At 37.6% G+C, this 27,992-nt stretch overlaps 1 protein-coding gene across 1 annotated transcript; it reads right to left on the bottom strand.

Moving 5' to 3' along the window:
- Positions 1 to 27,771, bottom strand: LOC133254766 (potassium channel subfamily K member 16-like). The gene is made up of 6 exons (XM_061429026.1): positions 26,971 to 27,771; positions 25,025 to 25,221; positions 14,777 to 14,891; positions 12,929 to 13,095; positions 6,756 to 6,924; positions 1 to 545 (listed from the first exon to the last, which is right to left on the bottom strand). Exons 1-6 carry the CDS (start codon positions 27,026 to 27,028, stop codon positions 349 to 351), a joined length of 903 nt encoding a protein of 300 aa, XP_061285010.1. The 5' UTR covers positions 27,029 to 27,771; the 3' UTR covers positions 1 to 348.
- Between the last annotated feature and the right edge of the window lie 221 nt (positions 27,772 to 27,992).

Raw genomic sequence — 27,992 nt, 5'->3', positions numbered from 1 at the left:
ACATGCCCACTTCTTTTATTAAAATACATGGTAGAAAAAGAAAGGAAACACAACTTTTAGAATAAGCCTCTACTGTATACAAATGCCAACTTGAATCCAAACATGGCATGAGACTGGTATAGGGAAGGATTTAGTTGAGATGTGTATTACATTTTAAAATCATTTTTTAATGACAATACAAAATTAAAATCAATACATTTCAGTGTGGAAATGGAACTCACACAAGAGATTTATGCAGAAACACCTGATTGTTTTTCTTTTCCTCCTTCCTATTCTGATACTTTTGAAAAGGCTCTGCAGAAATTCTCTGCAGTTCAGTTGGAGGAAAGAAGTATACCAAGAAAATTGCTATCCAGAGCTTGATGACTCCTTTTCTTCTTCAACTTCTATTTCAGATGTGTCTTTATTAAGCCTTGATCCCATTTTTTGAAAAAAGCTGGCTATCAAATTAAATAGAAGAGCAATCCAGGCAAGACCATAAAGATTCCAAATTAATAACAAGATTGAATAAGTGATGTCCTGATTGTCTTTTGTAGGATTTGAAACTAAAGACAGGAAGAAAATGACATGCAAATAATCAGATGATGATTTTTCCCCATAACATTTTCTTTCATTCATTAATACCTAGGAAAATGCCTTCTTTTAGAATCTGATCCTGAGAATAAATTAGAAATTAAAATAAAGCATATCTAAAATTATCACTTCTTTCAGGGAAAGAGTATAATTTAAATTACAAATATTGAGATTCTATTCATTTTTAGAACACAGCTGGAGGCTGAAAAATTCTCTTTCCCTTTGAACATTATCCTTTTTAAATACCATAGTAAGTGTAATATTTTACAGTGAGGTAATTTATCATTGCTACATGTAGGAAACTTTTAAAATGAGAGAAGGAAAAGATAAGTATATTACACAAAATAATTTAAAATAGGATTCAGATTTTGTTAACAAAGATACAGTGTGTTTCCTTGTACCAGGTATCTGTATTTCTGAGTTTAAAATTCTATGAATTAATTGCCTTTGTCATTAGAAATCTTGAGATAACTCTTTTAAGAAGGAAAAGAAAATCACTAATGATTAGAATCATCCTAATACTATAATACTATAACTTTTACACTCCTTTCATGTCTTGTCATTTATTTTTCATGATTGCAATCTACTTGTATGAAGAGGTACAGCTGAAAGAGCACAAACATTGCAATCAAAAAGAAGTAAGCGAAGACAAATAACATAATAAACACATTGTGATTTATCACAAGAATGCAATTTAACTGTGCTTATTAGAGCATGAAATAACAAAAAATATTTAACATTATCAGATACTAAATGATTTGTTATTTATCTAATGATTTGATGTTTATCTAAATATAAATTAACCAGCAAACATTTTTGAAGCATAACAATCAGAGAATAAACTGAATAAGTGTAATTGGAGGGCTATACTCACTTTGGGTTTAAGATGACATTTGGTTAACTGTTTGATGCAGCTTCTTCCAAAACTGCCTCCCAAAATACATGAGTATACGCACACACACACCCCAAGAAAAGCAAAATATCTAAGATGAGATTCTAGTCTACTGACATAAATTGAGTGTGTATTTTACTATAAAAATCAAAGTATGTATGGAACTTCTGTATTAGCATGTAAAAAAACACAAGAGATGCTCATATCCATACTAACACAGAAAAAAAAAAAAAAACTAGATGCACTACAAAATCATAGTTTTATTACAAAAAGAGAGAAAGAGCTGAGGACATGAAAAAGACTCCTAACAAACTAAAGTTTTCAAAGTGACAAGTTCTTCCTAGGAGAGAGGAAGCCATATTTATGGCTTACTACCTGTAGAGTGATGATTACCATGGGTGTCCCAAGTGTAAGACAGGTTGTCCGCTGAAGTGGGCAGGGGAACTGAGTGACCCCGCCTACAGCACACTGGGCCTTCACTGAGCGAAGGCAGCAGCTGGCAAATGGGAGAAGCTAGGGACTGATAGAACACCCAGGAACCCAAATAGCCGTAACCAGGCTGTAGACTAGTGGGAGATCTCCCATGATTATCTACAGTTTCACTGGTGGTACTCAGCTCCTAAGCCTTGCTGAAGGGTATAACTTCACTTAGTCCTCAAAATATTCCAAGTCAGTGATGGGTTCAATCTAACTAAACCAGCAACAAAGCCCAGACCCAGAGTCAATAGCTTCACCCTATCCCCACACTGCCAGCCTATACTAGTAACTTGGAAAACTCAAATTATTTTATATCCAGTTGTTTCAAAAATAGCTCAGATGAGCAGATTTTTAACCATTTAGAGCCTGCCTGCTTTGCACATCCTATGAAATTGTGCCTAACATCTTGGAACCATGGATAAGATAAACCCTAGAGCTGTCAAAGACTCCAAGCCATTGCTGCTCTTCAGAGCTCTCTGACCCAGAGACTCCTTATCAGGTTGCTGACAGATACCCCCTAGATCCCAAAGCCCCTCTGATTCTCCTCTTCCTCCAAAAGTTCTCTAACCCTCCTCTCTTCCTGGGGAGTGTCCCCCATGCTGTAACCTCTGTATGGTCTCATGCTGTGAGGTAATTATCCCACATGCAAACACGTCAAAGTGTGACTCAAATAAAACTCATTCATTCTTCTGCAACCTTATGGTCATATCCTTCTCCTTAATCAGCTCTGAGATCTCCTGAATTCACTACAGGAAATTGATTGTAAGGGATCATAAGCGTACTTTTGAAGTGGTGGCATGTAATCAAGTCTAACTTTATTTTTGGTATTTGACTGCTGACTGTTTCCAACCAAGCCTCATCCCTCCTTTCCCCGTCTCATTCCAGAAAACCTACAAGGAAGCTCACACACTCCCTCCCTCGGTGACTGGGGGAAATTCAACCATACAAGTTCTGGTTCAATAATGGGAGCTGTCATACCTTTCCCATAGCCTAATCACAATGGAAGTCAAAGCCAGTCACTCCTCTGGCTCTCTTAAGAAATTTTCAGGCCTGCTTGAATGCCACCCTGCCCTACATATCATTCTCCACCACTACTACACACACGCACTCTTGGTGTGTGTGTGTCTATGTGTGAGTGAGAGAGAGAGAGAGACCATATCAACGTCCAAGCCAATTTTGCTTGCAGTCTATCCTGCCTCTGTAGGTTGGTCACAACATGGACATATTCTGCTTTTGAGTGCTTGCACTGAGACAAACATTAATCAAATCTCATCAAAGTGAATACTTATGATCCATGTATTACACTATGAATAAAGTAAATCTCAGTTTCAAAAGAGCACTTATTTATAAATCCCATTTATGGTATTGGCAGTCAAGGATATTTGGACAAACTTTCCTTGCAGAAAACAAATAAATACATTTGATTAAATGGTTTAAAATTATGTTAAAGTCATCAGAAAACATAAACATTTGGAAAACTACTAGACCAAGAGTATCTAAGCCCGTTTTTTCCTTAAAGGTATCTTCCTGTTCTAAAACACTATGACATTGGTTTTGATAGCCTTCTGTGGTGTGGTGAAAGTAACGTAAAACAATCTCCAGTATGAAACATTCCTCATATTAAGCTGGGATTCCAATAGGCTATAACTTTGGAGAATATTTAACTCAGAAATAGTCTCACCAGACATGCAAAAAATTTTTAGAAGGCATGGTTAGGTGTAAATAAACAGGAAAAAATTGTACTATAATCTTAGCAGTTTCTGATATCATGTTATCTGAATTCTATGCTTTTTAAAAAACTTCATGGACTTCCCTGGTAGTCCAGTGATTAAGATTACACTACCAATGCAGGGGGCATGAGTTCAATCCCTGGTCAGGGAACTAAGATCCTGCATGCCACTTAGCGCAGCCAAAAAAAAATTTTTTTGCTTACTTGACATCATTGGTATACACAATTTTGTATCATTTTATGTGGTTTAATATTATCAAGCTTTCCCTAAGTCATGAGATGCTCTTCATAACTTGAAATGTCATGCTTTCGAAAATGTCTTCAATGAGCAATGGAAGCTTCTTTCGTTAAAAATATTTTCAATTTTAATTATCATTCCTTTTACTAATAACAGAATGTGATTTTTAAAAAGATGAGTAGTAAGTTTCATAATAAAAGAAGAAATTTTCTACCATAAAAGTGGAAGCAAATTTCTATAAGAATGCCAAGGAAGTAGTATCTCTACTTTGGGAATCCAGAAAAATGTAACAGAGACTCTTTGGAGTGATATTTAAATATGGTTCTTAGACTTTTAGGTATGTATTTTCAAAATATATTTATTAATATGAAATTATCCATCTAAATATTGAATATTAATTATTTAATTTTAGTCCTATTTAGATTAAAAATAAATATAATAAGGACACTGTTATTTCTGGGTAGGATGGAGTGGCTTGTGATTGAAGAATCTTCCAGCCAAGAACAACCAGAAAAATCAGATAAATTGAAAGAAAAACAGAACAGAATCATGTTTAAAGGCACAAGAGATCTGCTAAACCAATCAAGAGTGGAAGGACTAAGATTCCAGGTGGGAGAGACAGACATAAAGTCTTTAGCTGCTTTCTCCCTTGAGTTTGTTGTTGTGGCTCTTTTCACAGAGTCTGGGCATAGACAAAAGGCTGTGCATCTGGGCTAAGAAGAAGGGCACTCTGAGGAGCAGAGAAAATGACAGGGCTTCTGGTGGCCCTTCTGGGTTGGACTGACACAATTAGAGACCTGAAGGATTTAAAACCTATAGCTTGTTCCCCCCTTCAATAAACTGCCAAATTCTGAAGGCACATGAAGTTGAAGACTAAAAAAGGAAAGCTGAAAACTTTTTAAAAAGGAGAGTTTCCAATAGATTCAAGTGCAAGAAAACAAAGAAATGACTTCAAGAGCAAACTTAGAGTGTGGTCTTGTGAATATACCAGGCTTTCATCATTTGAAGTTTGTAAAGAACTATAATTTAGGAACAAGAAGAAACCAAAGGGAAATTAAGGCTTTACCAAATCTGTAGTCTAGTCTCAAATCATACCATTCCCTGACCAGATTACATATTCAGTTACTCTCTCCACACTCCTATATCTCTATAAGCCTAGTAGAGGAAAGAGTAAAACATCTCTGGAGGAAGATGACATTGCCTGGAGTATCTATAACTTTTAAAATACACAACATCCAGCATGCAATCCCAAATTATCAAGCATGCCAAGAAACAGAACCACATGACTAAAAATCAAAGGGAAGAACTATAAAAGAAACCCACAGATGTTCCCAATATGGAAATAAGTGAATAAGAACTTTAAAATAACTAAGAATATTATGCTTTTCAAAATATGATATGGAAAAATAAGTGAAAATATGAAGGATTTCAGCAGACAATTGGAGTCTACCAAAAAGGGGTGATTAAATGGACATTTTAGAGCTTAAAATATAATATTAAAGTTAGTGAAAGTGAAAGTCACTCAGTCGTGTCTGTCTCTGTGACCCTATGGACTATACAGTCTATGGAATTCTCCAGGCCAGAATACTGGAGTGGGTAGCCTTTCCCTTCTCCAGGAGATCTTCCCAACCTAAGAATAGAACCCAGGTTTCCCACATTGCAGGCAATTTCCTGATAGGGGATTCTATGATAGCTCAGTTGGTAAAGAATCCATCTGCAATGCAGGAGACCCCAGTTTGATCTCTGGGTCGGGAAGATCCACTGGAGAAGGGAAAGGCTACCCACTCAAGGGCTTCCCTTGTGGCTCAACTGGTAAAGAATATTAAAGTTAAAAACTCATTAAATGGATTAGAAAACACACTACATACAGCAGAAATTAGAATTAGTAAACTAGAAGATGGGTTCGTAAGAAATATACTCAGTGAAGTTCAAAAAAAAAGAAAATACAGAAAATCATTAGAACATTTGAAACCAAGTAAGGAGGTCTTACATCCATGTAATTGGAGTCCCAGAAGTAGAAGAGAAAATAAGGAATAATTCATATTTGAACAGATAGTAGCTGAGATTTTTTTCAAGACACTTGAAGGATTTCAATTCACTTCAATAATTTCTGTGATCTCCAAGCAAAATCAATACAAAGCAAACTATACTGAAGTAGATAATAGTTAAATTGTTGAAAAAGTTTAAAAACAAGTGGAGCAGGGTTCGGGGGGAGTGCAGGGGGAAGGTTCCTTACCTCAAAAGACCAACAATAAACTTGCAGCTGACTTATCATTAAAAATGATGGAGGCCAGAGACAATGGAGTAGCATCTTTAAAGTACTGTAAGAAAACAACTACCAATTTAGAATTCTCTACCCTCCATAACATAGGAGTTATTTTATTCTTGATTCACAGGTATTAAAAAATACCTAGTGTCTATACGATTCTATCCCTCTTCATTTTTCACCTTTATTTTAGGGAGAAATTTAAAATACATTTGGAAAAGTTACCTACAAAGTGTAGGATATTTTATCATTTAAGTCTAGTGTTTAGAAACACTAGACTAAGAAACTAAGTCTAGTGTTTAGAAACACAAAAAGCATATGCCTTTTGTTTTCCACATGTGATCAAGCAGAGATATTTAGTTTAAGAGGAATTGCTCTATATCTTATTCCTACAGTCAGTGATAACTGCGGGGGTGAGGAGACAGGGAGGTTTAGGGAGTAGTTTGCATTTAGAAGGGCTTGACCTTTATCTTATCTCTCAAAGAAATCTTCTAATACTTCCATTTGATTCTTTATTTTACATCCTGCTTCAATCTGTTGCTCTGATAGCAAATCTTATTTCAGGATTATTAAGACTCACCTACTGTATAGTCTCCAAAACCAATAGCACTTATGCTGTTGAATGAATAATAAATTCCTTCAATATAACTCCAATTCTCTAATGACATGAAAAGAAATGGTGGTAATACAAGGAAAAAAAATAATCCGGTTGCAGCAAAAAATAAGTTCTTCCAGAGATAAACATTTTTCTAAAATATATTAGAGAAAAAGATACGATGTTAGCAGTTATATCATAAACAAGCAACATTTAAAAAATGATTGTGTGCTCCAGTAGTTCAGTTTTTTATCTATTCCTTCATTTCTCAAAGATTTGGAACCCAATAAAAAGATCATTCTTATGAATAATCCTGTCCCTGGGAGTATGTCCAGGCTCTACTGCTCTACCTCCTGTCATCAATTGTCCTGCCATCTTGCTTTCTCACTTTCCTATTATCTACATCTAGACCATGATTTAAGATTAATTTCCTTGTGACACTTTACCTCCAAAGCCTTCTAAGATTACTCTTGCCTAGATACCAGGCTACAGTTCCTTCTTGCTCTGGGCTCTGCCCACATGGCTCCAGTTTAGCTCAGATACCCCATCAGGACACAGCTCCATGCCTTCTGACCTGCTTGCAAAATAAGGTAAATGAGATAGTTGTGGCCCACAGCATGTTGGATCCTAATTCCCCCACGAGGGATCAAACCCACAGCCTCTACACTGGAAGGCAGATTCTTAATCACCTGACCATCAGGAAAGTCCCCCATGTACAAGTCTTTGTAAACATATGCTTTTGTTTGAGTAAATACCAAACTATTTACTATTTCACTAACAGTGAAATAACAATCATAAATTTGATGTATGTTTAGTTTTTTAGGACACTGCTAAAAATTGGTTTTCAAGATGATTGTACCATTTAAGAGTCCTACTGACAGTGTATGAGAGTTCCAGCTCCTCCATATTCTTACCAGCACTTGGTGTGATCATTCTTTTTATTTTGAGTCATTATATTAGACATATATTGGTTTCTCATTGTGGTATTACCTTGCAATCTCCTAATAAGTAATACTTAGTATATTTTAATCTTCTTTTTGGAGAAGGAAATGGCAACCCACTCCAGTGTTCTTGCCGGGAGAATCCCAGGGATGGGGAAGCCTGGTGGGCTGCCGTCTCTGGGGTCGCACAGAATCAGATACGACTGAAGCGACTTAGCAGCAGCAGCAGCAGCAGCATATATCTTTACTGATAAAGGGTGTGCTTAAACCTTTTGCCCATTAAAAATATTGAGTTATCTTATTTTTGAGTTTTAAGAGTTATAAATATTCTGGATACAAGTCTTTTTATAGGATATATAATTAGCATATATTTTCTCCCAGTCTGTAGCTCATCATTACACTCTCTTAACTGACTCAAGAGTAGAACTTATAAATATTTAAATCTTGATGAAGTATTAGTTAGGCTTTAGGTCAGTGTTTCTCCAACTTTAGCATTCATCTTAATCTCTTGCAGAGCTTGTTAAAATAGACTAATGAGCCCCCATCCACAGAGTTCCTGATTCAGTACTCAGGGATGGGGGCTGAGAATTTGTATTCTTAATGATTCCCAGGTAACATTGATGCTGCTATTCCTTGAACCATACTTTCAGAACTGATGGTCTAGATCAATTTATCAACTTTTATACTGACATTTTATACCCAATAATTCTTTGTTGTGAATGCCTGTCTTATGCATTATAGGATGTTTAGGAGCATTACTGGCCTCTACACACTGGATGCCAGTAGCACTCTCTTCCTGAGGTTTGTACAACCCAATATGCATCTCAGATCAGATCAGTCGCTCAGTCGTGTCCGACTCTTAGCGACCCCATGAATCGCAGCACTCCAGGCCTCCCTGTCCATCACCAACACCCGGAGTTCAGTCAGACTCACGTCCATCGAGTCAGTGATGCCATCCAGCCATCTCATCCTCTGTTGTCCGATTTTCCTCTTGCCCCCAATCCCTCCCAGCATCAGAGTCTTTTCCAATGAGTCAACTCTTCGCATCAGGTGGCCAAAGTACTGGAGTTTCAGCTTTAGCATCATTCCTTCCAAAGAAATCCCAGGGCTGATCTTCAGAATGGACTGGCTGGATCTCCTTGCAGTCCAAGGGACTCTCAAGAGTCTTCTCCAACACCACAGTTCAAAAGCATCAATTCTTTGGTGCTCAGCCTTCTTCACAGTCCAACTCTCACATCCATACATGACCACAGGAAAAACCATAGCCTTGACTAGACGAACCTTTGTTGGCAAAGTAATGTCTCTGCTTTTGAATATGCTATCTAGGTTGGTCATAACTTTCCCTCCAAGGAGTAAGCGTCTTTTAATTTCATGGCTGCACTCACCATTTGCCCATTTTGGAGCCCAGAAAAATAAAGTCTGACACTGTTTCCACTGTTTCCCCATCTAGTTCCCATGAAGTGATGGGACCGGATGCCATGATTCATTTTCTGAATGTTGAGCTTTAAGCCAACTTTTTCACTCTCCACTTTCACTTTCATCAAGAGGCTTTTTAGTTCCTCTTCACTTTCTGCCATAAGGGTGGTATCATCTGCATATCTGAGGTTATTGATATTTCTCCCGGCAATCTTGATTCCAGCTTGTGCTTCTTCCAGCCCAGCATTTCTCATGATGTACTCTGCATATAAGTTAAATAAGCAGGGTACCAATATACAGCCTTGACATACTCCTTTTCCTATTTGGAACCAGTCTGTTGTTCCATGTCCAGTTCTAACTGTTGCTTCCTGACCTGCATACAAATTTTTCAAGAGGCAGATCAGGTGGTCTGGTATTCCCATCTCTTTCAGAATTTCCCACAGTTTATTGTGATCCACACAGTCAAAGGCTTTGGCATAGTCAATAAAGCAGAAATAGATGTGCTTCTGGAACTCTCTTGCTTTTTCCATGATCCAGCGGATGTTGGCAATTTGATCTCTGGTTCCTCTGCCTTTTCTAAAACCAGCTTGAACATCAGGAAGTTCACGGTTCACATATTGCTGAAGCCTGGCTTGGAGGATTTTGAGCATTACTTTACTAGCATGTGAGATGAGTGCAATTGTGCAGTAGTTTGAGCATTCTTTGGCATTGCCTTTCTTTGGGATTGGAATGAAAACTGCTCTTTTCCAGTCCTGTGGCCACTGCTGAGTTTTCCAAATTTGCTGGCATACTGAGTGCAGCACTTTCACAGCATCATCTTTCAGGATTTGGAATAGCTCAACTGGAATTCTATTACCTCCACTAGCTTTGTTTGTAGTGATGCTTTCTAAGGCCCACTTGACTTCACATTCTGGCTGTCTGGCTCTAGGTCAGTGATCACACCATCGTGATTATCTGGGTCGTGAAGATCTTTTTTGTACAGTTCTTCTGTGTATTCTTGCCATGTCTTCTTAATGTCTTCTGCTTCTGTTAGGTCCATACAATTTCTGTCCTTTATCGAGCCCATCTTTGCATGAAATGTTCCTTTGATATCTCTGATTTTCTTGAAGAGATCTCTAGTTTTTCCCATTCTGTTGTTTTCCTCTATTTCTTTGCATTGATCACTGAAGAAGGCTTTCTTATCTCTTCTTGCTATTCTTTGGAACTCTGCATTCAGATGTTCGTATCTTTCCTTTTCTCCTTTGCTTTTCGCTTCTCTTCTTTTCATAGCTATTTGTAAGGCCTCCTAAGACAGCCATTTTGCTTTTTTGCATTTATTTTCCATGGGGATGGTCTTGATCCCTGTCTCCAGTACAATGTCACGAACCTCATTCCATAGTTCATCAGGCACTCTATCTATCAGATCTAGGCCCTTAAATCTATTTCTCACTTCCACTGTATAATCATAAGGGATTTGATTTAGGTCATACCTGAATGGTCTAGTGGTTTTCCCTACTTTCTTCAATTTAAGTCTGAATTTGGCAGTAAGGAGTTCATGGTTTGAGCCACAGTCAGCTCCTGGTCTTGTTTTTGCTGACTGTATAGAGCTTCTCCATCTTTGGCTGCAAAGAATATAATCAATCTGATTTCGGTGTTGACCATCTGGTGATGTCCATGTATAGAGTTTTCTCTTGTGTTGTTGGAAGAGGGTGTTTGTTATGACCAGTGCATTTTCTTGGCAAAACTCTATTAGTCTTTGCCCTGCTTCATTCCGTATTCCAAGGCCACATTTGCCTGTTACTCCAGGTGTTTCTTGACTTCCTACTTTTGCATTCCAGTCCCCTATAATGAAAAGAACATCTTTTTTGGGTGTTAGTTCTAAAAGGTCTTGTAGGTCTTCATAGAACTGTTCAACTTCAGCTTCTTCAGCGTTACTGGTTGGAGCATAGACTTGGATTACTGTGATATTGAATGGTTTGCCTTGGAAACAAACAGAGATCATTCTGTCGTTTTTGAGATTGCATCCAAGTACTGCATTTCGGACTCTTTTGTTGGCCATGATGGCTACTCCATTTCTTCTAAGGGATTCTTGCCCACAGTAGTAGATATAATGGTCATCTGAGTTAAATTCACCCACTCCAGTCCATTTCAGTTCACTGATTCCTAGAATGTCGACATTCACTCTTGCCATCTCTTGTTTGACCACATCCAATTTGCCTTGATTCATGGACCTGACATTCCAGGTTCCTATGCAGTATTGCTCTTTACAGCATCGGACCTTGCTTCTATCACCAGTCACATCCACAGCTAGTTACTCTTTTTGCTTTGGCTCCATCCCTTCATTCTTTCTGGAGTTATTTCTCCACTGATCTCCAGCAGTATATTGGGCACCTACTGACCTGGAGAGTTTCTCTTTCAGTATCCTATCATTTTGCCTTTTCATACTGTTCATGGGGTTCTCAAGGGAAGAATGCTGAAGTGGTTTGCCATTCCCTTCTCCAGTGGACCACATTCTGTCAGATCTCTCCACCATGACCCGCCCATCTTGGGTTGCCCCACGGGCATGGCTTAGTTTCATTGAGTTAGACAAGGCTGTGGTCCTAGTGTGATTAGATTGACTAGTTTTCTGTGAGTATGGTTTCAGTGTGTTTGCCCTCTGATGCCCTCTTGCAACACCTACTGTCTTACTTGGGTTTCTCTTACCTTGGGCGTGGGGTATCTCTTCACGACTGCTCCAGCAGGAGATACCCCTTGTCCAATACGCATCTAGACATTGCCAAATGTCCTTTTTGAAGGCAAAATCACTCCAGTTGAGAAACATTGGTCTAAATCCATTGTTCTCAACCTAGTTGCACATTGAAATCACTTAGGGAGTTTTAAAAACCATTGAGAGCCCCATCCTCAAAGATTCAGATCAAATTGGTCTGGAGTGGGGTCTGGGCACCAGGATCCAAGTGATTCTAATGTGCAACTGAGGTTGAGAACCACAGGACTGAACTCTAATTAGAACAGAAGAACAGATCCTGCTGTAACCAGAGACCTCCAAAGAGAATACCAAGAAATCACAAGAATGTGGCACCCTACTGTGAAGGGCTCTGCCCCAGAGTAAATACTAGTTGATCACACCAACCACTCATAGGATTCTCTCTCACCTGGCCCACTTTCTCCCATGGGCTCCTTGAAGGAACCCCTTCTTTATGTTCCCTCACAGAAAATAAAAGAAAAATAGATTCTTGAAGAATGTCTACAACTCACTTTTGTAATAAATTCTCTATAATTTTAATAAAGAACTACATTTCTAATTTTTAAAGAAGGGTAAAACCTGTGCTAATTACTCAATTGAGTCACTACCCATGACCCAACATGATATGTGGACAAAACCTTGGTCCAAACGCCTCTAGGGGCTAGTGTAAGCCCTGCTACTAATTCTCTGGGTTCTTGGGCAAGTCACACAGCCTTTAAGAAATGTTCTCCTGTTCTACAAAATAAATGAGTTGGCCAACTGACTTAGGAGAACAAATACCTATGAGACTTGTTTATACACAATTCACCACTGCTCAACTTCTAAATTAAATGATTAGAGGCAAAATATCTAAAAGGAAATAGATAGTCCCTTGAACAATGGCTTTTCTCACGTCTGTTTTAGAACACAGATGACTTGCTTTTTCTGTTCATATAATTTAATGTGAATTCAGTAAGTATAAAGTGTTATATGTCTAGTCAACCTAAAGTTGTGAATCCACATAATTAAAAAAACAAACAAACAGAACTTTTCTACCAAATGTATGTGTGTGATTGTGTGGAAGGAGAAAGAAAATTTACCTCATTTAATCCCTTATGTTGAAGGTATATTCCAAATTTTTCAAATGGCAGATAAACTAATATAAAAATATATTTAAATAACATGATAGTTAGAGGGATTCCAATTGTAGCAAAGACAATACAGAACATCTGTCCACCAGAAGTTTTAGGAAAAATTGTTCCATAACCTGTTAGGAGGGGGGAAAAAATGCAACACCCCTCAATACAGCAACTTGGTACAATCTGACATTTGATATTGGTCTTTGAGAGCAAATTTTCAGTCGTTGGTATTCTAAGAGCCCTACTGCATACAGTTCTTGACAAAAATAAAAAATAAAAATACGATGAGCCAGCTGATCTTATCCTAAGAAAATGATCAAAAAATGTGAGTTAAAAAATTCTTTTACAGAATCACTATTTCAAATTTTGAAAAACTGTAAACAGCATAAATAAACAATTAAAGAGACTGGTCATGCATGATATGGTATATAATAAAATACTGCAATATCATTAAGAATTACATTGAAATATATATGACATAGAAAATGCTAATGACATATTGGTCTGACAAAGCAGTCTAAAACTATATACTGACATATATATCAAGAACTTTCTATGAGTAAAACTTAAACAGTTATTGTGTGCAGAGCAGTGAGATGTTAATTGTTTAAAAATCAAATTTTTCAGATTTTCTACATTCTACTCCTGCAATTACACAAGAGCATGTACTTTGAATCGACTAATTTTAAGAATGCATGCTATAGTTCCTAGAGGAAATCAACCCTAAATATTCATTGGAAGGACTGATGCTGAAGGTGAAGCTCCAATACGCTGGCCACCTGATGTGAAGAGCTGACTGACTGGAAAAGACCCTGATGCTGGGAAAGATTGAAGGCAGGAGGAGAAGGGGATGACACAGAGCGAGATGGTTGGATGGCATCACTGACTTGATGGACATGAGTTTGAGCAAACTCAGGGAGATAGTGAAGTTCAGGGAAGCCTGGCGTGCTGCAGTCCGTTGGGTCGCAAAGAGTTGGACACAACTGAAGAAACTTTGCACACACAGCACATACGGTTATATAACTGTGTGTTGATTTATCAATTTTATATTTTTTATATGAGAGAGAGGAATTTCAGCTCCTATAACCACTTTCTTCTTCATCTTTTCCATGTCTGACATTTATATTGCCCCACTATTCTCCTATATTTGCCTTTGTATTTTAAACAATATTCTTAAATCTGTGTTTAAATGTTTATAAATTCTTGATTCCTGATACTATAAGAGTATTATATCCTTTATTATTTTCCTCCTCTTCATCATTCTATATTTTTTCTTTTTTATATCATTTATGTGATAACATTTACACTCTGCTCTGCAACTACAAGACTTCTTATTTTAAGAAATTTTTTTCTTCACTCATTCCTATTTTGCCCAAGAGTTGGTAATGCAGCTTTTTGGGAAATAGCAGAAGAGAATAAGTCTCTTTTGACTTATTTGGGAACAATTTTCTATATTTGAAATACTTTTTGTAAGGGGAAATGAAATGAAGGGGAAATGAAATGGAGTAAGGGGACAGCTTTTCTTATGCTCCATACTTCCTGGTTTAAAGAAAATAGTCTAAAGCCAAGATTTTAATGGAACCAAAGTGTAGACAAGAAAAACTGTCCTTTTCACAGAGAGCCAAGAATATTGCCAGCTTCTTTTGTCTTAGCAGATCTTGTTCTGAATGGGCTAATGCCCCTTAAACAAATCACTTTATTTCACTAAATTTAAGACATCATATAAATGTGTAGACAGTACCTCATGCAAAACATTTGTAAAATATTCAGCATTCTAACTGGAAAAAAAAAAAAAAAGCACAGACCTACCTATTGTGGATAGGGTGATTATACAAGTTATAAAAGAGTTTGTAAAAGTCCAAAAGAAAACAGTAGTCCTATTTCCTGTGGGAGGTATTCCTGACAATATTAAAGACGTCATCATCTACAAATGAAAACAAAACGAGATAAAACAAAATCAAAGTTTGGGTTATGTAAATTATATTTCTTCAAGTAGAACATGAAATAAAATTAGTTCCATTTAGTTGGATTAAAACCAAAACCCATTTAATTGGATCAAACTGAAATTCTTCCTTAAGATCAAGTGAAATAGAAATGCTTATGATAATAACTTATAAGGGAGAACCTTATTTGTTTCAGCGGTGTCAACCCCTTTAGAAGTTGTACATGGGGTAGATATATGACTATAACAGTATTTTTTAAGGAAATTTGTGACATTGTGTACAGATTTAGCATAGTGACTAATTATTTTCAAACAATTAGCAAATACAAGTTGAAGATAGTTGCAGGGAGACTTCTCATTTAGGCAAATGGAAACCATGAGATATATGAGGAAAACGATGTAAGAATACAGTAATTGCATCATATCATGCGAAAATAAGAAAGAAGTTAATGAGAGGGCCTTCAATTTCTGCAAAGTCTAAAATACATAGAATTCTTTTGATGAAAGAACCTCAGCTAAAAACTTCACAATCTACAGAGTAATAGTAATAATCTGCTCAAGGTACTGATGTCTTTATTCCCTGAACATTCCCCCCTCCTTGCCCCAAGAAACTTCAAATACAGTCAGGAGGAAAAGAATATGGGAATGGAAAGTGGTATAATGGGCAGAATAAATTAAAAGATATTCTTCTATGTTTCTTGATTCTTTACAGAATTCTGGAATTAATCTGACACAAATACATCAAAACCTTACATGAAAGCACAGGGATAAGAAAGGAAGGGGAAGGAAGGGAGGAAACTACTATATAGAGTTCCTATAAAATATAGAATCCCCAATTCTAAATAAAACATTTATCAAATTCAGCAGTTATAAAATAATATATTATGACTAAAGTAATACAATGTTTGTAGGAAATATAACAAAAATAATAAAGATGTAAACTCATATATTGATCACTTCAATAAGTACGAAAACAGATAAAATGAAATAATTTTAGGGAAATATTTTATAAGTTATAAATATGAACAAAATATTTTAATTTTATATAGAAAAACCATAATAAACACCAGAAGCTTCAAGTTTAATAGTGAAACAGCTGAGGCATTCTAATTAAAGTCAAAAGCAAGATAGGAATGCTACTACAATAGTCACAGAAAAATCTTGCAACAGAATGAAAATCCTAAAGACTTCAAATATTGAGTCACCGGACACATAATATAAAATTTTGTTTAAAATGTTCATAAACCATATACAATTTAAAAGGATAAAGAAAACTTTTAGAAACAAAAAATAAAACCATTAAAATTAAAAAGTCAGGTAAAGTGGAGTCAAAGAGAAAATAAGTAAATGAAAGATATATCTTAATGAATTAATCAAAATACACCAAAAAGGTTAAAATAGTGGAGAATAGCAAAAGGAATGGTTAAGAGATACAGAAGATATAAATAATAAGAGATCAACCATATTTCTCATTTTAAAGGAATTAATAGCCAGTATTTCTTAGAATTGATATGAGAAATAAATACAAAGATTCAGAAAGCAAACCCCAAAGAAAATAAAAAGTCACATCTGCCTACGGCTGATTCATGTTGAGGTTAGACAGAAAACAACAAAATTCTGTGAAGCAATTATCCTTCAATTAAAAAAATAAATGAAAAAAGAGTCATATCTAGATTGCTGAATTAAAAGAGTAAAATAAATGAGAAGAGAAGATCATAAAATCACAGAAGGCCTTGGATACCAGAGAGAAAAGGTAAATTATGTACAAAGGGGAGGCAATTAGATTGATAGAAGACTTCTTAGAGGTACTGGAAAGAAGCCACAATATAGTGGAATAATTTTTTATTATTTTTTTCCCATATTCTAAAAGAAAATAATTGTCAATCCAATAGTGAATAACATATCTTTCAAGAAAGAAGATGAACATATTTTTGGAATATGTTCTAAAGTCTAGCAAAAGAAGAAGAGTGTTTTCAGAAGCAGACTGTCATGAGATAAATTTATTGCAGATATATTTTGCAAGAAAGAAAATTATCTCCAAGAGATAATTTGAGATGACACAAAGAAAGAATAAAGACATAAATAAAACGTGGGCAAATAAAAGCAAAGGCTAAACACACAATAATATAATACTATATAGAAGAGTTTTAAAAATGAGATTGAATAGAAACACTCTTGGATGACATGTTAAATGAGGACAAGGTGGTGTAATTAAAGGTAAAATACTTCAAGACACAGATTGCTGTTTCCATCATGGTGGAGTAACACAGTCCAAAACTATCCTCTCGCAGTAAACAACTAGAAAACTGGAAAAAATATGAAAAAAAAAAAAAAACTGTTTCTAGACACTGGATAAGAGAAAATGCAGAACTGTAATTACTGAGAGAAGGAAAACAAATGAGGTGAGTACTGTCATTGCCCAGACTGGCAATTTCTGGAAGTTTCTAGACTGCTGTATAGGACGAAGGACCCCCAAAGAGAGCACAGGGATTTTGCTGAGCTGAGGAAACAGAGATTGGAAGTCAATAAAGCTGTTCAGTTCAGTTCAGTCGCTCAGTCGTGTCTGACTCTTTGGGACCACATGAAATACAGTATGCCAGGACTCCCTGTCCATTGCCAACTCCCGGAGTTTACCCAAACCCACGTCCATTGAGTTGGTGATGCCATCCAACTCTTGGATGCCATCTCATCCTCTCTTGTCCCCTTCTCCCCCTGCCTTCAATCTCTCCCAGCATCAGGTTCTTTTCTAATGAGTCAGTTCTTCGCATCAGTTAGCCAAAGTATTGGAGTTTCAGCATCAACATCAGTCCTTCCAATGAACACCCAGGACTGATCTCCTTTAGGATGGACTGCTTGGATCTCCTTACAGTCCAAGGGACTCTCAAGAGTCTTCTCCAACACCACAGTCCAAAAGCATCAATTCTTCGGCACTCAGCTTTCTTTACAGTCCAACTCTCACATCCATACATGACTACTGGAAAAACCATAGCCTTGACTAGGTGGACCTTTGTTGACAAAGTAATGTCTCTGCTTTTGAATATGCTGTCTAGGTTGATCATAACTTTCTTTCCAAGGAGTAAGCGTCTTTTAATTTCATGGCTGCAGTCACCATCTGCAGTGATTTTGGAGCCCCCCAAAAATAAAGTCTGACACTGTTTTCACTGTTTCCCCATCTATTTCCCATGAAGTGATGGGACCAGATGCCATGATCTTAGCTTTCTGAATGTTGAGCTTTAAGTCAACTTTTTCACTCAACTCTTTCACTTTCATCAAGGGGCTCTTTAGTTCTTCTTCATTTTCTGCCATAAGGGTGGTGTCATCGGCATATCTGAGGTTATTGATATTTCTCCCGGCAATCTTGATTCCAGCTTGTGCTTCTTCCAGCCCAGCATTTCTCATGATGTACCCTGCATATAAGTTAAATAAGCAGGGTGACAATATACAGCCTTGACGTACTCCTTTTCCTATTTGGAACCAGTTCTGTTGTTCCATGTCCAGTTCTAACTGTTGCTTCCTGACCTGCATACAGGTTTCTCAAGAGGCAGATCAGGTGGTCTGGTATTCCCATCTCTTTCCGAATTTTCCACAGTGTATTGTGATCCATACAGTCAAAGGCTTTGGCATAGTCAATAAAGCAGAAATAGATGTGCTTCTGGAATCTCTTGCTTTTTTGATGATCCAGCAGATGTGGGCAATTTGATCTCTGGTTCCTCTGCCTTTTCTAAAACCAGCTTGAACTTCTGGAAGTTCATGGTTCACGTATTGCTGAAGCCTGGTTTGGAGAATTTTGAGCATTACTTCACTAGAGTGTGAGATGAGTGCAATTGTGCAGTAGTTTGAGCATTCTTTGGCATTGCCTTTCTTTGGGATTGGAAGGAAAACTGACCTTTTGCAGTCCTGTGGCCACTGCTGAGTTTTCTAAATTTGCTGGCATATTGAGTGCTACACTTTAACAGCATCATCTTTTAGGATTTGAAATAGCTCAACTGGGATTCCATCACCTCCACTAGCTTTGTTCATAGTGATGCTTTCTAAGGCCCACTTGACTTCACATTCCAGGATGTCTAGCTCTAGTTGAGTGATCACACCATCGTGATTATCTGGGTCGTGATCTTTTTTGTACAGTTCTTCTGTGTATTCTTGCCACCTCTTCTTAATATCTTCTGCTTCCATTAGGTCCATACCATTTCTGTCCTTTATTGTGCCCATCTTTGCATGAAATGTTCCTTTGGTATCTCTAATTATTTTGAAGAGATCTCTAGTCTTTCCCAGTCTATTATTTTCCTCTGTTTCTTTGTACTGATCACTAAGGAAGGCTTTCTTATCTCTCCTTGCTATTCTTTGGAACTCTGCATTTGAACTCTGCATTCAAATGGGTTTATCTTTCCTTTTCTCCTTTGCTTTTCACTTCTCTTCTTTTCACAGCTATTTGTAAGGCCTCCTCAGACAGCCATTTTGCTTTTTGGCATTTCTTTTTCTCGGGGATTGTCTTGATCCCTGTCTTCTATATAATGTCATGAACCTCCGCTCATAGTTTATCAGGCACTCTGTCTACCAGATCTAGTCCCTTATATCTATTTCTCACTTCCACTGTATAATCATAAGGGATTTGATTTAGGTTATACCTGAATGGTCTAGTGGTTTTCTCCACTTTCTTCAATTTTAGTCTGAATTTGGCAATAAGGAGTTCATGATCTGAGCCATAGTCAGCTTCCGTCTTGTTTTTGCTGACTGTATAGAGCCTCTCCATCTTTGGCTGCAAAGAATATAATCACTCTGATTTTGGTGCCTATAATAAAATAATCAATAAAGCTGAGGTGGCTACAATTTGTGGGCAGTGTTCCACAGAGGACAAAGCTACCCAGGGAAAGAATGATAGAAATCTGCATAGAGGTATCTTTGAGTCTTTGGCTCAATGACGTTCCGCACATGGAAACAGTAAAAGTTTATGAGGCTGGTGAAAAAAAATTACCTGAGTGTGGCAGAGTCACTCCAAGTGGCCCCCATGGTCTGGAGTTCATGCACTCGTGTGACGCCTTCTCTCTGAGTGTGGGTGGGGCCTGTGACTTATCTCCAGCCACATAGGTGGCTGTGAATATATCAAAGATGACAGGATGTACATGCCTCCAATGTATGTGATTAGGTTATGTAAGACTCAGTGCTGATCTTGCTAGAGTCTCTTTCTCCCTTGCTGGCTCTGAAGAAGGAGGTGGCCATGCTATATCCTATGAAAATGGCCAGGTGCCAGAAACATGAATGTAGTCTCTGGCCAACAGCCAGTGTGAAACTGAGGTCCTTGGTCCGACACCCCGAAGGAACTGAATGCTGCTAGAAAGCCAAATGAGTTTGCAAGCCGATTTTCCCTCAGTTGAGTCTCAGATGAGACCAGACTCCTGTGACACCTTGATTGCAATCTTGCAAAGGACCCAGCTAAGCTGTGCTCAGACTCCCAGCCTATAGAAACTGAGAAAATAAATGTTTTAAGCTACTACGTTTGTGGAATGCTGTTATGGAGCAACAACTAACTAATATATTGGGAGAAAAATAATAACTGTGGCCTGTAAGCTGAACAATTCCTGCAGCTCACATCAAGCTAGAAACTATTTGAGAGAGCAGAAGCCCCATTATATGTTCATGACATCCAGAGGAGAACCCAGAAGGTCATAACTGAGAAGCACAGCAGAATCAGCTCTAGCAAAAGGGCTAGTTTAAGCCTGGAAGGAGTTTAAAATGGATCTTAGGATGATTAAAGTAATGTTTAAGTAACTTACTTAATTGCCTGTCAGAGAACATCCAAGGAATTTAAAGGAACACAATTAAACAAAACACCATCAAATAATTCATAATATCTATTAATCAATTTTAAAAAATTAACAGACATATAAAGAATCAAGAAAACGTAACCCATTTCCAGGAGACAAATCAGTCAAGAGAAACAAACTCATAAATAACAATTCCATCAAAAGGATGAAGTTAGCAGAATATGATCTTAAAAGGGCTATTAAAAATATGTTCAAAGATGTAAGGAAGCATTAACATAATGAAGAGAGAAATGGAACGTATAAGACATAAGAAAGTAGAAATGCTAGAAATGAAAAATACAATATCCAAAAAGGAATAGATGAGATTATCAACAGAAGAAAATATTAATAAACTTAATGATACAGCAGTAGATAATATCCAGACTGAACCACATAGAGGGAAAAAAATGAAAAAAAAAATCAGATATCAAGTGTGTGTATTGGGAAAAAGGAGCCAGAGAAAGGGCAGAATAATGCCTGAAAAATTTCAAAGGATGAAAATGGGACACACAGAGTTACAAGAAACTCAATGAACCATAAGCAGGATAAACACATATACACAAGAAACATAAGCATCCTAATCACATTACTAGAAACTAGTGATCTAAAATGTAACCAGAGGGGAGAAAAAGACACAGTATGTAAACAGCAACAAATCTAAGAATAACAGCAGTTCCCATCATAAGCAATGCAAACCAGAGCCCACGGAAAGTTTTTAAAGTGCCAGACTAGATTTATATATCCAATGAGAATGTCCTTTTAGAAAGGCAAAACAAGAAGAAAAAAAAGAGAGCGAGAGAAAGGAAAAACAAAATCTTTCAGACAAAATCTGAGAGGATTCATCACTAGATTTTTGTGGTTCTTCCTAAGCTGAGCACTTCTGGATTGTATCCTCTACATTTTGAACACTAACTAATCTACGAGACTCTGAGTCTTATTTAAATCCTACAGAGACTTATTTTCAGTTTAGAGGCAATTTCTCTGTTTAGGCTTCCCTGATCACCCAGCAGGTAAAGAATCTGCCTGCAATGCAGGAGTCACAGGAGACACAGGTTCGATCCCAGGGTTGGGAAGATCCTCTGCAGAAGGAAATGGCAACCCACTCTAGTATTCTTGCCTGGAAAATCCCATGGACAGAAGAGTCTGGTAGGCTATAGCCCATGGGGTTGCAGAGTCAGACATGACTGAGCGACTTATACTTTCACTTTCTCTGTTTAGATTCAGACCGCAAATTCTAATTCACATTCTGTGAAATGTGGTTCCAGTGTCTGTTCAGCTCTCCTAGCTTCTGCAGTACCATCTGGGACCTGTCCCACAGTCCATCACTCAGAAGGCGGTCTGGGACTTAGATTCAGGTCTACCCACTAGCTCAGTTCTCAAAGTCTTTGGTATGAAAGTTAGGGTCAGATCCACGCATCAGTAGGTCAGGGGTGAGCTCAGGAGATTGTAAGCAATTTTATAGGGTCACTTCCCCAAACTGCTCCCTGTCTGTGGTCTCATTTTCTTGGGGGCTCCCCTTTTCAGTCTTCTAGATGGAAAACAACCACTACTTCCTTGATTGTGCTGCATCTGGGGCCAAGTGGTAGGAGAAGAAAGATGGGGAAAAAAAGAAAGGGTTTGGCCCTAACTTTGAAACTACAGCTTCAGGGAACAGAGCTGAGTTTCCCCTCCCTCAGAGTTGTGTGGGTTCCTATGCTTCCACAGCTGCTGTCTTCTGTGCTGCCACCCCCACAGGATTGCTGGTGAACTGGGGTAAAAGAGGACAAAGAAAAGGAACAAAAGGGAGGGCTTCCGCACTCTCTCTGAGCAAGATGAGGTCCCTTTCCTGATCTGGAGCCAGAACTAGCGGATGTCTCCCAGGGTCTTCTAACTGTTATGCCTAAGTTTCCAGCTACATTAAGGCCAGGCTGGGGGATACCAGAGAAGTGTGTGTGTGTGTGTGTGTGTGTGTGTGTGTGTGTGTGTGTGAGTCACTCAGTTGTGTCTGACTCTGAGACTCCATGGACTGTAGCCCACCAGGCTCCTCTGTCCCAGGGATTCTCCAGGCAAGAGTACTGGTGTGGGTTGCCATTTCCTTCTCCAACCAGAAGAGTATAACAGTGCTTAACTGGCCACCTCTTCAGTACTTCAAACCATGAAGTTCTTCCTTACATTGCTGCCAGTATTTACTTTTCAGGTTCCTCATATACCTGATCCACATATTCTTTCCAGCTTTGTAGTTACATTCAGTGGGAGAGAAAAAGTGGAGTGTGTTTACCCCACCTTATCCATATCTGGTCAGTTGGCTTTGGACAAAGTTGCCATGGTAATTCCATGACAAAAAAAAAAAGACACTCTTTTCAACAAATGATTCTGAGATAACTGAAGATCTGTATTAAAAATAACAACAAATCTTGATGCTTACTTCTTATTTCATCAAAATTTACTTGAAATGTGTCAAATAAATATAAAAGCAAAACTAGAAAATGTCTAGAGATCTTTGTGACTTTGGTTTAGCAGAAGATGTCTTAGGACACAAAAAGTAAAACCCCCCAAAATTTATAGACTAGAATTTATAGGAAACAAAATTGTCTTCAAGAGAAACTGAATAAAATGAGAATCAATCCACCATTAAGGAGAAAGTACTGGCAACACATATGAGTGACAAAGTACTTTTCCCCAGAATACATGAAAAATAAGTATAACCACATTAAGTAGATAAATGAAAAAATATGCAACTATTTGAACAGATAATTCACAGCAGATAATACAAAGATAGCCAATAAACTCATAAAAATGCTCAACATGATTAGTCATCAGAAGAACACAAGTAGACTGGCTAAAATAAAGACACCTTACAACATCCAATTCTGGCGGGGATGTACAGCAGCTAGAACTCTAATGTAGTTGATGGGTTTGTAAAATGATATAACCACTCTGGAGAACTCTGTTGGGTAGTTTCTTATAGAGTTATACAGATTTACTAGTTCTCATAGCAATTCCACTTCTAGGCATTTACCAAAACAGTAAAAACATGTTTCCCCACAAAGCACATATTTGTAGCAATTTCACTTACGATAGATATAAACCTGAAAACAACTCAAAGCTCATCAATGTGAACAGATAAGCCAATTTTGGTATAGATATACCATAGAGTACTATTCAGCAATGAAAAGAATTTACCTAGTGATAAATGAAACAACAGAGCTGAATGTCAAAAACATCATGCTAAGTGGAAGACGCCACTCACAAAAGACTACATATTATATGATTCCAAGTACTGATTCCATGTTTGAGAATGTTCAATATTATCTCATAATAATTCTCCCCAAATTCAAAGAAAATTCAATCAAAACCTCAGCAGAGTATATTATGAAACATGACAATCTGATCTTGAAATTCATACAAAAGGATAGGAAAGTTCATTTCAGGATTTATTGCAATGGTATTGTCACTCAGACAAAATGGAACAGAATCAAAAACCCAGAAACAAATTTATGGACATAAGAGAACCTGCAATACGATAGAGATAACACTAAAAATTAATAGGAAAACAAAAATCAATAAATAAACTGTTCTGAAACAATGGGCTGTCTATATGGAAAAAAATATATAAAATTAGAATTTACTTTACAGGGACACATAAGGTGCACACATGTGTGTGTGTACACACACACACACACACACACACACATGCAATCCAAAATGAAATGATATTTTTTGGTAAAAAAGCAAATTTGAAAAATGTCTAGAAGAAAGTTTAAGAAAATATCTCTATGACCTCAAAGATGGGAATGACTGGCAAAAGTTGTATAAACCCTAAAGGAAAAGAATAATAACAATGACTACATTAAAATTAAATTTTCTCAACTACAAAAGATATTACAAGAGAATATTTAAGGACAATATGTCCAGAGCTTAGAGCATGGCAATATTTGGGAAAAGTGGAAGGGAAATAAGCCAATTTTCCTGCCAGATTCTTATCTCCTTTGCAGAACATATTTCTGAACTTCATGTGGAATAATGAAAAAGATCACTTCAATCAGAACGGTTTCAGCTTTTATCCTCACCTACCAGTTGGGCTGTAATTTGTCCCTCCTGTCACTTTTACCTTCTTCTACCTCATTATCATCTGCTGCCTTCCTTTTTCTTCCAAGTCTGCATGACTTCCTTATGTTCCTCCTGCCTGTTCCATAGCTAACCTGAAATATCCTGCTTGGTAAACGAATTTAGTCCCAATGAAGGAAAGTATTTCATAGAATTTTCACACTGAAGGCTTCTCTGCATAGCTAGCAGTAGTATGATTCTGAAAATACACACTTCTTCATTTCTTACCTGCACAAATCTTCTGACATCTTCCTTAGTCATATTGGAACGATTTTTTAGAAAATCAGCTTTTGCCTTAACCGCCAAATGTCGCTGCTGTACCTCAAAGTCTCTCTCCAAGGCTCCAAATACTAATGCCCCAAACATGATGTATGATATATAGACAAGCAGGATGACGCCCTTCCGAACTTTGGTGCCTGTCTCATCTTTATATATGGAACCAAAGAGAAATCAGAAGACTGTAAAGTAGACTATAATATCCTTTCAAAAAAAACCCAAAACAGCACAGCAACCCCAAATTCCCAGATACAGAATATGAACTATTTTTTCTTAACCCACCTTTAAAGAACAAACTATACAATTTCCTAAATAGTCAGAGAAGTAGAAAAATAATTCCACTTCTCTCCTAACTCTAAACTTACTTATTATTATTACTATTATTTTAAAAGAGAATTGTGCTATTTGGGGAGATAGGGAAATGTTGCAAGGGCAAAGTCAGCCAAACAATTTAGTCATTCACTCAATTTTCTTAGCGCAAATTTCATTGCTGAATTACACTTTGGAGTACCTTAAGTGAATATTTTTAAGAGTACAATGTTAACACTTTAACAAGCTGATAAAAACGAGTTAATTAGACCATTTACACCCTCCAGTTACTAGTGGTATGAATTTAGGCCAGTCAGGTGTCTAGCTGTGTTTCAGATTCTTCATCTACCTTTTATAAAATGAAGATAATAAGAGCTACTTGATAAGGTTGTTACACAGATTAAATGAGTTATATATTTAAATACTTAGAATGAGGCCTAGCAAACAGGAAACGCCCAAAAATCCTAGTCAGTAGTCAAAGAAGCAGTCAGTTTGCAGCAGCAGTAGTAATCACAGTAGCAGTACACAGTGGAGGATGAACAGCTCTTCTCTCTCCCTGTTCCTCTCTGCCTTTGTCCAATAAGCATGGGGCAGAAACAAAGAGCATGGCAGCTGGCATGATGCGAGAGACTCTTAGCTGGATGATGTCAGATTCTAAGAAAGGTGAAGTTCTGTGTGTTTCGCAGGACTCTGGGACAATGCTTGAAGAAGGCATCTAACTAAGGTGCCAGCACTCTGCACTTGAACCTGCCTTCTCACAGCCTCTTCTACTTAAGGGCACAAGGCAAATCTCTGTAGCACAGACCCTCATCGTTTGGGTGAATTTCCCAATGGGAAATAAAAAAATGAAAGCACATGGTTATAGGTTTTGTATGTAACATTCTGAACTATAAGAAACAGTTACAAGAACAAGCACATTTTGAAGTCAACAGGGTTAAAGTATCTAAAATCCACCTTAATGAAATACTATACAATCAAATATGTCATAGTCACAGTTGATAATGTACATTTCCAGTGTTAAATTATAAATTTAATCATACTACATGTAAATAATTCAGAATAACAATAAAACAGAACAGTCCCACCTAAGGAACCATTTTACTTTGAATTTGTAGCAGGATAATAATATGCTTTTATTATCTTCTAGATCTGATCTGATTCCCATGTTTAAACTAGCAATAAATATCATAACTTAAAAAAAAAGATACCTGAGCTAAACCTCCATAGAGTTTTTCTTAGGTTTCCCTGGCTTCAATAAAACACTGAATAGGGAGCAATCAAACCATTATATTGTATGCCTAAAAACAATACAATGTTCTATGTCGATTATATCTTAATTAAAAATACTTTCAGCAACCATTTGTTAGTTGGGCATTAAAAATACATCTGATCTGTCACATTTTACAAAAAGGTCTTCTTTGATATGTTGGGATAAGACCTTACACTTGGAAGATTTTAAATTTCTCACAAACACGTCAACATTTGGGGGTTCATTTTGCAGTCATACCACCAAGCCAAGACTGCCCTTCACCATTGCTGTCACCAAAGACCAGACCCCACTCAAGGAAGCCATTCTGAAGCAATCCTACCTCTTAAACAAAGGCTTTGGAAATCAAGACTGTAGGAGAGTTGCCTGGAAAGGGACATTTCGAGCCTGTCTAAATGATCTCATCACCACCCCAAGTTCCATCTGGAACCTTGGGGGTGGCTAGTTCTATACCCGATTATCTCCACATTATTACCACATCTCTCAGTGTGTATGACTCAGTCATTCTGCACCGAAACCCTCCAACCTGCTACCTTTCTGCTGTGATATCCTTCAGTTTCACCTTCCTGTTCTATCAGTCTCCTGCTGATCCCTTTCCTGGCAATGACGTGACTCCCAGCCTGTGGTCAGTGGACTTCTTTATGTTTGCTGTTTCAGTTCATCTGCTCCTTCAGTTTACTTGCCCCTTCAGCTCTTATCCCTTCTGACTCATGCTCAATACTACATGAGGCCTCTACGACTTATCTATGTTCTTCCCACACTTCTCCACTTGCCAAAATGCTCCTTTGCCTTCCAGACTTGATACCTGACATCAACTGTGAGTCCCTCTCTGGTTCTCTCTAATCAGAAACATGACTGACATCAAAGAACATTTCTAGCCGCATCTTAAATAGAAGATCTCTGTTGTTAATTCAGTTACAGTATTTATTTGTATTATATTCAAGCACAATCCCCTCAGTTCAGTTCAGTCCAGTCTCTCAGTCATGTCTGACTCTTTGCGACCCCATGAATCACAGCACGCCAGGCCTCCCTGTCCATCACCAACTCCTGGAGTTCACTCAAACTCATGTCCATTGAGTTAGTGATGCCATCCAGCCATCTCATCCTCTGTCGTCCCCTTTTCCTCCTGCCCCCAATCCCTCCCAGCATCAGAGTCTTTTCCAATGAGTCAGCTCTTTGCATGAGGTGGCCAAGTATTGGAGTTTCAGCTTCAGCATCAGTCTTTCCAATGAACACCCAGGACTGATCTCCTTTAGAATGGACTGGTTGGATCTGCTTGCAGTCCAAGGGACTCTCAAGAGTCTTCTCCAACACCACAGTCCAAAAGCATCAATTCTTTGGCGC

The sequence above is a fragment of the Bos javanicus genome, chromosome 10 (assembly GCF_032452875.1).
Source record: "Bos javanicus breed banteng chromosome 10, ARS-OSU_banteng_1.0, whole genome shotgun sequence".
Taxonomy (NCBI): Eukaryota; Metazoa; Chordata; class Mammalia; order Artiodactyla; family Bovidae; genus Bos; species Bos javanicus.
This window is presented reverse-complemented; position numbering and strand designations above follow the sequence as displayed.

What these genes read in the sequence shown, in the direction of transcription:
- LOC133254766 (XM_061429026.1), bottom strand. Translation starts at nt 27,028, where the DNA reads ATGTCCCTTTCCAGGCAACTCTCCTACAGTCTTGATTTCCAAAGCCTT. An exon ending in CCAAAGCCTTTGTTTAAGAG is followed by an intron (nt 25,222 to 26,970) that starts GTAGGATTGCTT and finishes CCATATATAAAG; the next exon opens with ATGAGACAGGCACCAAAGTT. An exon ending in AATCACCCTATCCACAATAG is followed by an intron (nt 13,096 to 14,776) that starts GTAGGTCTGTGC and finishes CCCTCCTAACAG; the next exon opens with GTTATGGAACAATTTTTCCT.